Source organism: Lontra canadensis, unplaced genomic scaffold (genome assembly GCF_010015895.1).
Source record: "Lontra canadensis isolate GAN:19392208 unplaced genomic scaffold, GSC_riverotter_1.0 scaffold125, whole genome shotgun sequence".
In the NCBI taxonomy this organism is placed as follows: domain Eukaryota; kingdom Metazoa; phylum Chordata; class Mammalia; order Carnivora; family Mustelidae; genus Lontra; species Lontra canadensis.
In genome coordinates this window covers 60915-77998 of record NW_022631119.1, presented here as the reverse complement: position 1 = coordinate 77998, position 17084 = coordinate 60915, and the positions used below count along the sequence as shown (strand labels likewise).

The following is a 17084-nucleotide window of genomic DNA, read 5'->3' as shown; positions in this document are numbered from 1 at the left end:
ACTCAGATGTCGGAGGGAGGGAAGGAAGGATGGAAGGGAAGAGGGAAGGGAGGAAGGAAGGAAAGAAAGAAGGAAAGAAAGAGCATAGTGGTACCAATGGGTGGGAGAGAAAGAAAGAAGGAAGGAGTCAGGGAGGGAGGGATCAGTGGAGCGGGAGGGGTGCATTGGGGTGGGTGGGAGAGGTATGGAGGGATGGGATGGTGCTGCATGGGAAGCCCAGATTTCCCAGGCAGGTAGGGGAATTAAGTTCAGACTTAAATGCTTCCTTATTCTCTGAAGAGTTGACCCTAGGGAAGTCCTATTCTGTTGGTAGTGGTGAGGGGATCAGGTTTTTGTTGATTCTGCCTGATCACCTCTGTTTCATGGGAATGGCCTCTGGCAGCAGAGCTCATTCTCATTACACAGGGGGCAGGGCTATGTGGGTATGCTAGATGTGTCCCATCCTCTCCCTCCTGCTCATGTAAGTGGCCAGAGATCTCTGGAATTGGAAGGATCCAGAGAGAACAGTTTGGATTCCCTGAGCTCTGGCTGGAAGGGTCTGTTAAGTCCCGCAGCCTACCCTTGTTACACACTAACTCACACACATGGTCCACGTGACGTGCTTTTGAACCTTTTCTTCTAGATTGGACACTTAACTTTGTAAAAGAGTGAATTAATCTTACACTAATTAATTAGCTATCAAGCCAAATAATTTAACAAACTTAGTTCGGTGTCTCTTCTAAAACTGGGTTCAGGGAACGTTTTTTGTAAATGGCATTAAGTCAGTATTTTAGGCTTTGCAGGCCACAGGACCTCTGTCTGCAACTCCTCAGCTCTGCAGCGGTAGCAGGAAGGCAGCTATAGACAAAGGGCAAATGAATGGGCGTGGCTGTGTGCCCATAAAACTTTGCTTACAAAACACGCCTTGGCCCTTGGGCTTTAGTTTGCCCGAAGCCCTGTTCTGTAGAAGGGCAGTCAGCCATTGAGGAGTGTGTCTGGGCAGAAAGGTAAAGGAGAAACTCCTTGTCATTGTTGAGCTAAACCCGTATAAGCATAAAGGTCTGAGAGAGCTGGGAGAAGAATATTTAGAAGCATCCGAGAATAAACATTGGTAACCAAGGCTCTCCCTGAAGGCCAGCGCAAGACAGGGAAGCCCAGTGAGGGCTGGCTAAGAGAAGCAGGAGGGAGGAGGCCCCACAGGAATGCCAGAACACAGTGTTCAGGAGGCGAAAGCAGACCCCATGGCAGTCCTCAGTCCTTGCTGATGATGGCGGAGCTGTGATCACCACCAGGGCAAAATCAGGAGACTCCAAGCCCTACCCACGCTGACCCCATCTTTTCCCGAGTGGGCTTTAATTAGGAGGAAAAGTTCTTACTTTTATCTAAAAAGCTCCAATTTATCCTCCAAAGTCTTTAAACAAAGGAAAGATTGCCATGTTCCTAGGCACCTCTGCTCTTTTTTGACCTGCCTTTATCTTTTCAAGTATTTGGCAATTCTAGAAAAATGTTATCAAATCGGGAATTGAGCATTTCAAACCCCAAGGCTATCTGTCCCTTGCGCTCAGCATCAGCGTTGTCTCCTGGTTCCCCAGCAGCCCCTGGGAGCTCCTGAAGGGCTGGCACCTGGCACTGGTACCTGCTGTTCAGGGATACTTTGCTAGAAAGCTGCTGACCTCTGACCCGAGGCGCGGCAGCGGCACGAGAGCTGAGGATGGGGCCGAGTGTGTCTGTGCGTGTTACAGTTCACCTGTGTTGCAGGAGGAGATGAGGATGTTTCGGGTGCGAGTCCAGGAAGTGGTGAAAGAAAATGAAGAATTGCACCGAGAGTTAACCAAGAGTAGTCCCGTGACCAGTGAGGAATGGCAAGTGGTGCTGGGTTTCTGGTGTTTTGGTAACTCAAAAGAAAACAGAATAGTAGGAATAAACTTTATGACATCGTCAAATACATTTTCTTTTTTGAACTAAAATATTTTCAGGGAGAGTTTCTAAGAAATTAATAAGGAACAATGACAATATACTAGTAAATGATTCTAAGCTTGAATTTTAAGGATTACATTTAAAATTCTAAGTAGGTTTTTAAACCTGAAATCCATCTACACTCCCCCTTCTTATTTGCTGAGGTGGCATTTCTCTAGGGCAGCCTTCTCATTGAAGACCTCTTGAGCCATATCCTTTTTGTGCCCCATGACTGTTCCCAGGGCTCTAGAACAGGAAGCTCAGGATGGGGCCCTGTACGACTAGCTCCCGTCTGCCCTGCCCTTTCAAGATTCTCCGACAGCTGAGTGTGGCCTCCCTCCGGCTCTCTGCTGAGGCTCCTGCTTCACCCCAGAAGGCCCCTTCTGCACTCTTACTTACCTGTCAGGCCCTGCTCACAAGGCCCTGATCGAATGGTGCTGGTCAGTAGCTCTCCCTGAAGGCAGAGTTCATGGCTCCCTTGTCTCAGCTTCTGACACAGCCCGAGACGCACGCGCCATCCTGGTACCTGCCATGCTGTGCCTGCCTGGGTGTCTCCGTGTCTGCCCTGTCCTCCTCTCTGAGCTCCTCCAGGGCAAGGCCAGGTCCCGTTCATCAGCACAGAGGCAATACTGGCTAGTCAATGCATAGGAAAAAGTAAATGTCTTAGAAAGTCTAAAGGCACTATCCAACCCACAGACTCTTCAGATCAGTCCTTTTCTCCGTGGATGGCTATATTTAGTAACTCTTAACATGTCTTAACATCACTGAACAAAATTGAAATGTTTTCCATGTGTGATGTCCAGGAATTTAGAATAGGAGCCAACAACACTCCTGCCATTAGGTGGGTTCTCACTGATGTGACGGTTGGGATTGGCCTGGGAAGCTTAGTGCACTGTGCACTTAGTGCACTTAAACCTTAGTGCACTGTGCCTTCCCCTGTTGAACCTGGATTTTCTTCTGTCAGGGCTCCTAACGTGCTTGCACTGGAACCCTGGAAAGCAGGTCAGTTAGACTGCTTCCAAGAGCTCTCCAGAAAACTGAGATCACAGATCCTTCCTCTAACCTTGTATATAAATACCAGTCAAACCCATTTGCTTCTCTATAAAATCAAAATAAAGAAAGACCTCGCTTTCAAATTGACATGTGCAGTGTTCCCCTATCCTGTTTCTTTGGGTTTGCACTTGGCATCTGCTTTAGTGTGGTGGACGGGCAGTGTCTGGGGAGCCATTAGGTCTTGTGGTGCCTCTGGAGCCCCTCTAGCTGGCCTCCCCTTTCCTCCGAACTCCCTGCCCTCCAGCTGGTGGAGGGGGTGGCATGGTTCATGGAGGCAGATCTCCAGCCACCCGAGAAGCTCCTGCCCCTGTGCCCTCCCTCAGCCTCCCTGGCTGCTGCCCCCGTCCCTGTGCACACAGGTGGGGGTGCCTAGATACTCTGGCATACCAGCTTCCGACTTCAGTCGAAGCTCTCCCCTCAGTTTCACATAATTTCTCCTTGAACTTCTGGGCTGCAACTAAACTCTGCATTTCTTTTCTGACTTCTCTGACCGGCTGGGATACCTCATGCTTTGCAGGCCTTAGTTTCTCCACCCATAAAATGGGAGGGAGTATTAAACTAAATGTAAGGCTTTAACTTTTTTTTTCTCTTTTTAAGAAATAGGAGAGTCCCTTTCATTTAAAAAAGAAAGAAAAGGTGGAGGGAAGATGGGAAGGGAAAAAAGGAAGGAGGGAAGGAGTTAAGGAAAGAAGAAAAGAAGAGGAAAGGAAGGAAGGAGGAAGCTAGGGAAGAAGAAGGGAAGTCCTAAGAAAGTCCAAAGTGTAGGGGCACTTGGGTGGCTCAGTCAGTTAAGGGTCGGCCTTTAGGTCAGGTTATGATCTCAGAGTCATGGGATCCAGCCAGCACTTCAGGCTCCCTGCTCCGCAGGGGGCTGCTTCTCTCCTTCTCCCCCTCCCCCCTGCTGGTGTGTACCCGTGCTCTCTCTCTCTAATAAATAAAATCTTAAAAAAAAAAAAAAAAGTTCAAAATGTAAACAGGAGGAAGTGAAGCTAGTCCTCCTGAGGTGAGAATAAGGAGGCCAGGCCAGGGGAGCCCTGGTGGGCTCCTGTTCCTGGGCTCCCATTCTGTACAGCAGGGTAGCCAGCTCCCTCCCCATCCTCGGTGCTGTGTGGGCAGCCCCTGTTAGAGGGAAGTCATTGCTACAGCTCGACTCCTTTCCTCTTTTTTCTCTCCTTCCTCCACCTTACTTTTTGAGTTCACAGTGAAAAGTTGTGATAATTTACTGGTTTACCATTTGCTTTGAATGGTTAGCATTTAACCAGATTTCTAAAGAACCCTTTAGCTCATTCTAATTGGAATTTTTGGTCACCAAGGTTGAGCTGAGCCGGGATTGACTTCGCACCCTCTGTAAGGAAAGGGCAGTTTTAGTATAGTATGGTTTAAGAAATCAGCCAGAGGCTTTTCACAGTCATTATTTGGGGGCAGATATGCTATTGATTATAAGGGAGTACTTCTCAGTCAAAATGGGAACTTTCTGAATTCTTTCCAAATTCTTCTAATTCCCTCCTGGCTTCAGAATAATCCAGTGGGAGTCAGAATTGGAGGTTAATACATGAAACAAGATTGGCCATTTGGTAACTGTTCGAGCTGGGTGTGGTGTTGTGTACTTGAGAGTCTGTTCTCCAATTCTTTTCTGCTTTTGTGTATGTTTGAAATGTTGCATTTGAGAAAGTTATTGAAGCAGTTCATAATGCAAACCTTACCGCTCCTCCCCCATCCCATTCAATGTGACTGGTAGGATGAGCTGTGTGAATGACGTGTTTAGCATTAAAACTCGTCCAGATGTTCATGGCCAGCAACACATCAGTGGCTCTCTTTTAGACGCCGGAGTGTCTCTGTAATCATTCAGTACCTGAGGGGCAGAATTTAACTTTGTAAATCAATTGTAGGCGTCAGCTTCAGACTCAGGCGGAACTGGTTTTAGAGGAGAACAAGTTGTTGATAGAGCAGCTGGAGGTTCAGCAGAGAAAAGTCAAGGACACCCACCAGGAGCGTCTCCAGGAAGGTGAGCTATCTTTCCAGCATCACTGGACACCGGCGCCTCCGCCCCCCACCCTGCTCCTGGTAGGACCCCCTTCAAATTACAAGTGGAGGAAATCACATTTCTAGAACGTGTTCCTCTTCACTGAAAGGCAGCTCTTTATGTTACAATATACCCAGTGTTACTCATAATGCATTGATCGCTTTCTCTTAGATTCTACCGCGTCTTTCCAGTTATTCTATATATCTTAGAAAGCGGATGTAGATGACCCCTTTAGAGTCAGCAGAACTGGCTTTGTGGGGATTAGAGCCATGTAAGTGGAAAAGATCATGTGAGGTGACCCTTTGAAACAGCGCCAACAAGGGTACCTGAATATTTGTTATGGGAGTGAATGAGTAGAATGAATTCTCTCTCCGAACAGTTTCTTTGTGCTCCTGCCCTTCCTGGTTCAGAGCTGTGGGTGCTGTGACAGACTAAGTCTCCCTCCTGTGCCTTTCGTGTGTACCTCCCTGCCCCTGGGAGCCTCAGAGCTCGTGGCCATGGGCTTTGAAGTGGGCCAGATTGAGTCATTGCTTCCACTTTAGTTGAAGCCCAGAGCACAGAAGGTGGTGGCGTTTTCTTGTGCTTTACTGACTTTCCTGGTGAAAAGTAACACAGCGCAGGAGGGCAGAATGTAAGTGTCTTGACTGAGTCAGTGTAACCCCTCCTTTCTCTCTTCCCCTCTGCTCCTGATTATGTAACGATGCCCTTAACGCCCTGGGCACTGAAGCCCCCACTGCTGCTGAAGTTACTCCATCTGTTTCCACAAGCCAGCTCCTGTGTAAAAGTGAGAGAGTCTGGGGGCACCTGGGGGGCTCAGGCGGTTGAGCATCCGACTCTTGGTACCAGCTCAGGTCATGATCTCCCACTTGTGGGATCGAGCTCTGACCAAAGCCTGCTTCAGATTCTCTCCCTTCCCTCCCTCCCAATTTTCTCTCTCTCAAATAAATAAAATCTTTAAAAAGTTTAATATAAAAATATAAAACCTCAGAGCATCCAACAGGAGCTTAGTCACAGGACTTCCCCTTAGCCTCTACGTGGCACAGACGTATTTGCCTTTACTCTGGCATTATTTGGAAGTGGAAGAGAGAGAAAGTTGTCCTCCTGTCTTTGTTTTCAAGACCAGAGATGGCAGAGAAAATTAATTTTGTATTTCCCAAGCTTAATTTCTTCAAATGTCACAGATGTGAGCAGGTATGTTGCTGGTTCTGGTTGTGTAGATTGGGCCAACCTTTAGGCCTCTGTAATTTGATCGAGTCAGCTGCTTGTCCTGTTTTCCTGTCTCCCAGAAGGAGCTATTCATTTTGACCAACTAAATCTTTTCATAGAGTAGAAGGATTTTTTAAAATTTTATTTTTTCAGTGTTCCAAGACTCATTATTTAGGCACCACACCCAGTGCTCCATGCAATACGTGCCCTCCTTAATACCCACCACCAGGTTCACCCATTCCCCTACTCCCCTCCCCTCCAAAACCCTCAGTTTGTTTCTCAGAGTCCACATTCTCTCATGGTTCGTCTCCCTCTCTGATTTACCCCAGTTCATATTCCTTTTCTTCTCCTAATGTCCTCCATGTTATTTCTTATGCTCCAGAAGTAAGTGAAAACCATATTATAATTGACTTTCTCTGTTTGACTTATTTCACTCAGCATAATCCCCTCCAGTCCTGTCCATATTGATACAAAAGTTGGGTATTCATCCTTTCTGATGGAGGCATAATATTCCATTGTATATATGGACCATATCTTCTTTATCCATTCGTCTGTTGAAGGGCCTCTTGGCTCTTTCCACAGTTTGGTGACTATGGCCGTTGCTGCTATGAACATTGGGGTTCAGATGGCCCTTCTTTTCACTACATCTGCATCTTTGGGGTAAATACCCAGTAGTGCAAATTGCAGGGTCATAGGGAAGCTCTATTTTTAATTTCTTGAGGAATCTCCACACTGTTTTCCAAAGTGGCTGCACCAACTTGCATTCCCACAAATGGTGAAAGAGGGTTCCCCTTTCTCCACATCCTCTCCAACACATGTTGTTTCCTGTCCTGATAATTTTGGCCATTCTAACTGGTGTAAGGTATCTCAGTGTGGTTTTGATTTGAATTTCCCAGATGGTTAATGATGATGAACATTTTTTCATGTGTCTGTTAGCCATTTGTGTGTCTTCTATGGAGAAGTGTCTGTTCATGTCTTCTGCCCATTTTTTGATATGATTATCTGTTTTTTGGGTGTTGAATTTGAGGAGTTCTTTATAAAGCTTGGATATCAGCTGCTTGTCTGTTGTTAAAGCATAAAACTTTAAATCCTTCTACTCCGTAGAAGTACTTACTTCTAAGCGCTGCTTTCAACAGATGTCTGGGAAGTGTCTTATCATCACATATACGGTGTTGCCCAGGACAAAAATATTTATGATTTACTTTAAAATAAAAGAGAAGAAAAGTCATAAATTCAGTCTGTAGTTGGGTCCTATTTTATGTCCTTAAAGACTTGAAAATCTTGCAATTTTAGGAACAACATCATGACGATGAACGTCCATGTGTGACTTAAGGCTTTGGTCTTCAGAAAATCCATTCCTTGAAGGCTAAAATCCTGTCTCGTTTAATTAGCATCATGTATTAGCAATGATAACAACATACTGAGCCCCAGTACTAAAGTCGATATTTAGTGAATGTTTAATATGGGGAGAGTAATTTAAGTATAAGGTTTTGGGTATTAATTTATAAATCTCCGAAAGGTTTTTTTAAGAGTATTATTTATAAGCTGGCTCTTCTTGGTATTACCTAGTAATTAATAATCACATTTTCTTAAGTCTTCTGTACCATCTCATTTGTTTTTCAGTTTCTAAACTGACTAAACAGCTAATGCTTCTGGAGGCTAAAACACAGAACCAAGAAAAAGAACTAACCGAAAACAAGGAGCAGTTGGAAATTTTAAGGACCGAATGCCAGGACTTAAAAACACAGTTGGATGGCAAAATTGCTATCAATGTTCATGCTTCAATTGTAAATGAATTAAAAAGGTAAGGCTACAATGTCTGGTGAAGTTTGAGTGCATCATCGTGCGTGTGGTTTTAGGTGGAGTATAGAGAGGTTGCCCATCTTCTGAGTCATGTAGCTGTACTAGCACAGGTGTCCAGGACTGAGAATCATAAACCTGTTATTACTGAAGGCACTATGCCTGTCCTTGAGGACTATGGTCTGCACTTTGTGTATGATTTCTTCTCCTCCTACTCTTTTTTTTTTTTTTTTTTTTTTTTTTAAAGATTTTATTTATTTATTTGTCAGAGGGAGAGAGAGCGAGCGAGCACAGGCAGACAGAGAGGCAGGCAGAGGCAGAGGGAGAAGCAGGCTCCCTGCCGAGCAAGGAGCCCAATGTGGGACTCGATCCCAGGACGCCGGGATCATGACCTGAGCCGAAGGCAGCCGCTTAACCAACTGAGCCACCCAGGCGTCCCTCCTCCTACTCTTCCAGCCTTTATTGGCTTTACACCCAAAGATAATTTTAAAGTGGTAGAACTGGAAACCTGGATATCCAGTAACAGGGAATGGATTAAATGAAAGGGTGCACCCATAAAATGAATTGCAGTGCAGCCATTAAACAGGATGTCACAAAAGAATCTTTTGGGAAGTTTGGGAAATTATTTTTAAGTGAAGAAATTAGATTACAAAACAGTATGTATAGAATGATCACAATTTTGGGTGCCTGGGTGTCTCAGTGGGTTAAGCCTCTGCCTTCAGCTCAGGTCATGGTCCCGGGGTCCTGGGATCGGGTCCCGCATCTGGCTCTCTGCTCAGCAGGGAGCCTGCTTCCTCCTCTCTCTCTGCCTGCCTCTCTGCCTACTTGTGGTCTCTCTTTGCCAAATGAATAAATAAAATCTTTTTAAAAATTTAAAAAAAAAAGAATGATCACAATTTTGTTTAAAAAGAAGATTGTATGTATATATATGTATTAAGGTAACCAACCATCCCAGTTTGCGTGGGACTGAGGTTTTCGCAGGATGTGGGAATCCCAGTGCTAAAACCGGGAAAATCCACGGCAAACTGGGGATGAGGTGATTATTCGTGTGTGTGTGTGTAAGTGTGTAATTACATGTGTGTATAATTACATATATGTATAAATACATATACACACTTATATGTGCATGGTCACACACACATATACCATAAGTATGTAGAAAAAAGACTGGAAGAAGGAGAAAATGCTAACAAGAATTCTCTTTGGCAGGTGAAATTCTGTGTCTATCAGTAGTCAGCATTCTCTAGAAAAACAACTGACATATGTAGGGTACATATATAGATATTTCTAGAGAGAGAGAGTTTAAGGAATTGGCTCACACAGTTATAGGGACTGGCAAATCCAAAGTCCATAGGACAGCCAGCTGGCTGGAAACTCAGGCAGGATTACTATGTTAGTCTTGAGGCAGAATTCCTTCTTTGGGCAACCTCAATTTTGGCCCAGGGAGCCTTCAACTGACTAGATGGGGCCCACCCACACTATCAAGGGTAATGTTTTACTTAAAGTCAGTTGCTTATAGATGTTAATTACATCTACAAAATACCTTCACAGCAGCATCTATCTAATATTTTTCCAGACAAACTGGGCACCATAGCCTAGCCAAGTTGACATGTAAAATTAACCATCAAAATGAGTATTTTAAATTTTCTTTGTGTTTATTGTAAATATTTTACATGTGTTCTATTATAAATATGCATTGCTTTTGTAATGGGGAGGAAATAATTTTTTTAATGGTGAAACTTTCAGCTAAGATGGTTGACGTGGGGAGTAAGAGTGCATGTGAAGTGCTTAGTTTCGTACTTTAGTAAATGCTGGGGAGTCCAACTACTGGACCCCAGTGTTTTGACTGTACTATTATGTGCCGTCTGGGCCAGACCCATCCTTTACTTTTCTATTCCAGGAGAGGAAGGAAATTTTTTTTAAAGTTCTGTTCATCTTTATGATTTTATTTCCCTCAAACACCCACTCCTATAGCTGATGTTTTTTTGTGGCTATCAAAATCACATTTTCTTTTTTTTTATCTTTTTAAGATTTTATATATTTAGAGAGAGAGAGCGAGTGAGTAAGCAGGAGAGAGCGGCAGCGGGGGAGGGAGAGGAAGAGGGAAAGAATCGCAAGAATCAACACGGGGCTCCAGCTCATGAACCTGAGATGGTGACCTGAGCCGAAACCAAGAGTCAGATGCTCACCTAACTGAGCCATCCAGGTGCCCCTGTAGCCATGTATTTTAATGGCCCCCTAAATATGAGTATCGAAGGTATAAAAACCTTCAAAAGGAAGCCACTAATGGGAAGGCAGTGGAAGACATGGTTGTTGAAAAGACAAACATGTCACCAAATCTCTTGTAAGTAGAAATTAGTTGAGGAGTGTTGTGGTAGAGAATGAACTAGAGTAGGGACAGCAAGCCTTCATGCCAGCCTTTGCCGGGAGGCTTTGGACTCAGAGTTGATGGGTGGGATGGAGGATAGAGGAGTAAGAGTGGACATGGAGAGTGGTGACCCTGATGGTTCTCTAGTGGAAGGCGCAGTGATTGGTCAGAGCATTGGTAACGTGGGAAGAGGGATAGGAGTCCATCAGGGATGGGATGTGTGAATTCAGGGAAGTCTATAGAGGCTGCACCAAGACCCTCTAGAAAAACAGACAAAGTAAGGAGACTGTTACAGACATGACGTCAGCCAAGGGCACCTTGGAGTTGGGCTGAAGGGAGCTGAGGGGCTGCAAGGCTTTAGTGCACCTGCCGTCTCGTTGCCTCCGTTAGGGGCGCTCCCTTCCCACATGATACACTGATAGTAAGAGATGCACCGTGTGTCTGAGAGTAGTCATTCATTAGCCGCAAAGCAGCTGTGGAACTGGCTCCTACAGTTGGGGTGAGTCTGTGGAGGACTTGGGGAAGAGTGGTGTCACAGGCAACGATAAACATTTTTGTTTATATAGAAAAGAGCTAAATTGAACCTGTGTTCCATGAGCTTCTAGGTTTGCTGCATGTGTGTTGTTTCTCTTTTCCTGGTGCGGGGCAGTGCAGATCGTAAATATGGATTGGCTTCTCCACTGTTGGGCACACTTGCCTGGGAGGAACTGTGGCCCCAGAAATGGCAGGAGGTTATCTTCCTAGTGCACTGTCTGGTTGACTTACCGTTGTGCTGGTGATGACACCTGGAAGCTTCGGTTGTTCTTGGCTTTTCCTGCTGCTCACAAAGGTTGAGCCTACCCAGGATGGGTGGTGGGAGAAAAACAAGGAGTCACCCGACTTCTAAAGAAAGTTAGCACACTTGTTTAGGGAGAGCTAAGGGTTTGGGGTGACTAGTGGTATCTATACAAGGAAAGCCTTCCTTATTCTGGCTTTGGGGCAGGGGAGGGGCTGTTCTAACATGCAGCTGACTATCCACATAACTCCTCTGTGTAGACAGAGCCCTGCTCAGCAGTCAGTGATATGTCTGCTCAGGGAGATGCCAGGGCAGAAAAGCAGTCTCCTTACATAATACACACCAAATGCCAAGTCCTTCATCCTAAAATAAGAACAGACTCCTAGGTGTGAACAAACGACAAGGACCATTGGGTATAATGGGGAAAAATGCAGTAAAGTAGGGAGACCTACATAAGCACAGAAACTCACTTCAAAGAAAACAGATACTGTGGAGAACTGAGAATATAGAGAATAAAATACCATAAAAAAGTACAGTCAAGAGCAAGATTAGAAGTGATGACCAGAAGTTAGAGAAGATTCAGCAGAAGGGCTAAAAGACAAATGGGTCAATTCTGCTAGAGCATAAGGAGACAGACATTTGGGAATGAAGAGAAGGTAATGGATGGGAGACCTGTCCAGGAAGTCCAGCCTCAGACTGTCAGATTGTCTTAAAAAGAAAGCTTAGAGAAAATGGGAAGGAAGACATTGGCTGGAGGGCAATGGTTGAAGGACATTTCCAGGTCTCTGAAGACCTTGACTGCTAGGACCTGCAGACTGCCTGGTGTCGTGAATGAAAAAGACCCACACCCAGATATACCCACATGAAGTATCAGTAGACCACCAGTGATGAGACAAGCCCATCACCTGCAAATAAGTCGTGAGCTGAGCCTCCAGAGGGCTTTATCCTCAGCGTAGGGTGAACTTGAAACCAACCAGCCCTCAATCCTCTCTGGAGGAGGGCTCTTTACTCCTAAACATTTTTCAAGGATAGTGTCCAGGACACAAAGAAAAGCAGACAGTGCCTGGGAACCAGCAGAAGTAGCAAATAGTACTAGAGAGCACAGATATGAGAGTTATCAGATAAGGCCTATAAAACCATGGTGGCTCTTAGGCTTAAAGAGATAAAAGGCTCCAACATGTCTTCAGGGAACTAATATAGCAGCCTGAAAAAATAACAGCAGCCTGAATTCAGAGTTCCCTGGATGGGCTTAACTAAACATTGGACGTAGCAGCGGGGCGAGCTGGCGAACTGAAAAATAGGTCAGAAGCAAGGGTCCATAGGATGGCGTGGAACATTCCACGGTTGCAGGATCAGTAGCTCACAGAAGCGACGGAGGGATGTATTTCATCAGGAGTAGTTACGGCGGCGGGGAGCCTTCCCCAAGTGAAGACAGTCAGTGGTACGTGAGTTGGGCTAGCCCCGTGAGCGCCCCGTGAGCACCCCGTGATCACCCCGTGAGCTAAAATTTCCTTCTGGACAAAATGCCTTTCGGGAATGAGGTCAAAATTGGCATATTTTCAAGCCCAAACTGAGTGTCACCACCAGCAGACCTACGTTAAAGGCAGTTCTCATCAGGAAGAGGAATGTAATTTAGTGTTGGATGCACAGGAGGCGAGGAAAACTAGAGTAAAAAAGACACAGTAAATATAAATGTAAGTGAACATTGATTCCATGAAACAATAATAACATCTTTGGCAATTTAAAAATGCGTGGAATTCGGGGGCGCCTGGTTGGCTCAGTGGGTTAAAGCCTCTGCCTTCGGCTCAGGCCATGATCCCAGGGTCCTGGAATCGAATCCCACATCGAGCTCTCTGCTCGGTGAGGAGCCTGCTTCCTCCTCTCTCTCTCTGCCTGCTTCTCTGCCTACTTGTGTGATCTCTGTCTGTCAAATAAATAAATCTAAAAAAAAAAAAGTATGGAATTCAAATGCATAATAATAATAGCATATAATCAGGAAAGGGGTCAATGGAGTTGTCTTCTAAAGTCTAAATCATTCTGGAGAGGAGAAAGGTGTTGATTTACTTTATGGTTTGAAAATACACATGATGAAATTTGTGGGAAGAAAATGTAACTTTTAAACTAGTATAGTGAAAGAATGATTTTTTAAAAAAAATATGAATGAGGGCAAGAAAAGATAGGACAAGTGGTAAAATCGAAAATGCAAAATGGAAAGATTTAAAAGCAAATATATCGGGAGTGAGTAACACTAAAGAGGCTAGACGTTAAACTAGCGTACATGAAGCAGAGCTCTGGGGTGTTGGTGAACCCCAGTAAGGCCACGCGGGAAAGTGAGATAGAGAAGTCGGTATCCCACAGGCACCTGGAGGGGCCACATGGCGATGTCAGGGCAGGGTGTCTGGGGCACATGAGGGTCAAGGGAGCCGGGTTTTAGCAAGCTTCAGGGGCTCTTACCCCTGGGGCACCTTGGAGGTGGGGAAGAATGCTCACCGCATGGAGGAGTCCTACCAGGAATTTACGTTTACCCGTGACCTTCTGGGTTGTGACTGCACTGCTGTGTGCCGGCGGGGGGGCTCGCGTCAGCTCAAGGCCTCATGCAGGCTGCACCCTGTGGGTTCCGAGGCACAGTACAGTGGAGTATGTAGTTCAGCTCTCCATGGCAAGTCTGTGTTGCCTTTCAGCTGTGCATCTCCGCCAGAAAGACACAGGCAGGTCCAAGGTGAAAGGGCAGAATGAGCCACACCACTCAGGTACAAACCAAAAGAGAGGTGGTAATGTTCCGTCAGTACCTGGCAAGACAAATGACAAGAAAAGGCTCAGTCTACCAAGTAGATGTTTAAATGTGTGTGCACCGGAAGTAAGTTCCTAGCGATACATTTGAAAATTCAGGCGAAATAGTGGCATTCCTGGAAAAACATAACTTCCCAAAACTGATTCAAAAAGAATACCTGAATATTCCTTTTTTTTTTTTTTTTTAAAGATTTATTTATTTATTTATTTGAGAGAGATAATGAGAGAAAGAGAACATGAGAGGGAAGAGGGTCAGAGGGAGAAGCAGACTACCCAGTGAGCCGGGAGCCCGATGTGGATCTCGATGCTAGGACTCCAGGATCATGACCTGAGCTGAAGGCAGTTGCTTAACCAACTGAGCCACCCAGGCACCCCTGGATATTCCTTTAATCATCAAAGAAATAGAATCCAAAGACCATTCCTTAAGAAAACTATAAGCCTAGAGACCTTCACCAGAGTGTTCTAAAAATACTCAAGGAGGAAGTCATTCCAGTCTTATAGAAACTCTTCTGAAGAACAGGAGTTAATGCCATCTAACCTGTTTTATGAGATCGATGTCACCTTGATATCAAAACCCAACAAATATAAGAAAAGGAAATTACTTTTTATTTTCACCCATGAATCTAGATGTAAAAACTTTTTTTTAAAAGATTCTTATTTGGGGCTCCTGGGTGGCTCAGTGGGTTGGGCCTCTGCCTCCGGCTCAGGTCATGATCTCAGGGTCCTGGGATCGAGCCCCACGTCGGGCTCTCTGCTCAGCAGGGAGTCTGCTTCTTCCTCTCTCTGCCTGCCTCTCTGCCTACTTGTGATCTGTCAAATAAATAAATAAAATCTTAAAAAAAAAAAAAAGATTCTTATTTATTTGAGAAAACAGAGCACAAGCCAGGGAGAGAGGCAGAGGGAGAAGCAGACTCCCCGCTGAGTAGGGAACTCACCAGGGGGCTCGATCTGAAGACCCCAGGATCACGACCTGAGCAGAAGGCAGATGCTTAACTGACCAAGCCACCCCAGGGCCCCTAGATGTAAAAACTCTTATTAAAGTATTTATCCCAAAAAGTTTTGTTTCTTCACCTGTACGGTAATTATATGAGGGTTTGTTATAATTATGTATTAAAATATGCATTTGTTTTTCATATACTTTTCTATATGTGTATTTATCTTTTATATACTTCTCTATATGTGTATTTCACAATTAAAACATTTTAAATCCTTTTTACCAGAAGAATTAAAATCAAAAGTGATCGGTAGAGGTTTCCTCTGGGGAACCTGAGGGGAAAATATTTTATATAAAAATTTTTTTTTTAAGTAACTGTTTTAGGGCTTCAGACTGGCTCAGTCAGTGAAGCATGTGACTCTGGATTTCAGGGTTGTGGGTTTGAGCCCCATGTTGGGTGTAGAGATGAGTTAAAAATAAATATATTTAATAAAAATAAGCAAGCAACTATTTCTCCTACCAGCTATGAACTGTCAGCTTTTTTTTTTTTTTAACAAATTGCTTTTACCTCTTGTTTTGCTTAAGAAATATATTGTTAGAAATACACCCGAAGTCCTTTGTAGCCACTCTCCTTAGTCCAGTATTTATCCCTGGCTTTCGAAAAGGAATCACTATCATAAACTTGGAATTACACTTCCAGTCTGTTTTTTATTCTTACATATGTTTCCATAAATGACCCATGGCATTTTTTTGGTATGTCTTAAGTGTATATGAATGAATTCATGCTTTTAGTATATTGATCTTTACACTCAATTTTCCAAACATCTCTCTATGTTGAAATAACTATTAGAGCTGATTCTTTTACCTTCTGCCTGGTGGTATTCCATCGTATGAAATACTACATTTCACTTATTTTAGTGGAAGTTTAAATTGTTAATAAGTTTGCTCCATTCGGTAGTGCCACAGTGAGATTTCAAGTATGTGTTGTCATAGTTTCACTACGTATGTATTTAGAGGTGGCACTGTTGGGTCATGGGGGAAGTGCGTTTTCTAGAACTTGATGTATTGCTCTCTGAGGTGACTGGCCCACCAGTACTTTCCCAACATTCTCTATAGCCCCTAGTTGTTTTTCATTGGGAATTTTTCTTTAGGGATTGATTTAAATACATTACTTTGGCTGTAAAGAAAATTCCAAAACCAAAACAGAAGACAGTGAAGAAAAAAGATAAAAACCTCAGTTTCATGGTTTTTATCTAGGTGTGTCCTCCACTCTTTGACTAATTAAAACTAGTAAACTAGAAAGTAATGGAAAACTATCTGGAAAATCCCTGCTGGGTGTTCAGGAAGTCCCCCCACAAGCTGAAGCCACTGAACTGAACGGGTCGGTCCTGATGATTACATGAGAACTGACCGAGAGAACCAATGAAGAAATAACTCTTTTCTCTAGCCTCATCTTGGCAGAAGTGTATGTTGAAATTGTATGCCTGCCTTGTTCTTTTGTTGCTTTTATCATGAAAACGTAGAATTACTTTAGTATGACCCAAAATTTGTTTTAGCATTAGGATTTGGGGGAGGCAGTTATACCTATGTCAAAAATGAAGCGGTCTTAAATTCTTTCTGGAAGGAGTATAGGGTACACATAAGTGTATCTGTACAAAGGCATAAGCAACAGTTATTGGCAGGAAAAGCATTAGATCATCACCATCAAAAAACCGTGTGGCCAGCCCCTAGCAGTTCCATCCCGGGCCCTCCGGGAGGGGATGGGCAGCGTTTGCATGGGGGCCTTCCCCGGACCCCCATGGGCTGGCGGGCTGGGCTGCCCCTCACTTGCCTGGCAGTGGCTGCCTCCTGTTAGCTTCAGTGTGCCAGGTCCACGCCTGTGATGTTTTTGTCCCCCAGCCAGTTGGAGAAGGAAGAGGAGAAAGAAGGTGCCGAGATGGAAGAGTTGGTGGGAAAGTTGGCGCTGCTGCAAGCGCAGAAACAGAGCCTGCTCTTAGAGAAGAACAGTCTGGTTGCGAGAAACCAAGCACTGGGAGAAGAACTCGACAGGGCACAGAAAATAAATAGGTTTTTATCTATTTTTTTCTTAAGCGGGTTTGTTTTGTTGTGTGTATTTGTTTTTTAGTATTAAAAAGAGAAAATTAAATATTCTCTTTTATTTTCTTTGTCTTTTTCTAATATTGGCTATAAAGTGGAAAAG

The 17084-nt window shown here is 44.4% G+C and overlaps 1 protein-coding gene across 3 annotated transcripts in view; it reads left to right on the top strand.

Moving 5' to 3' along the window:
* Window positions 1-17084, top strand: part of CEP89 (centrosomal protein 89) — a 71653-nt gene that overhangs the window by 38992 nt on the left and 15577 nt on the right. For all 3 annotated transcript variants that reach the window (XM_032841820.1, XM_032841819.1, XM_032841821.1), the window contains exons 12-15: window positions 1738-1841; window positions 4878-4993; window positions 7841-8021; window positions 16784-16951. In XM_032841820.1, the coding sequence (XP_032697711.1) occupies window positions 1738-1841; window positions 4878-4993; window positions 7841-8021; window positions 16784-16951 (569 nt within the window). The remainder of the gene's footprint in view (window positions 1-1737; window positions 1842-4877; window positions 4994-7840; window positions 8022-16783; window positions 16952-17084) is intronic.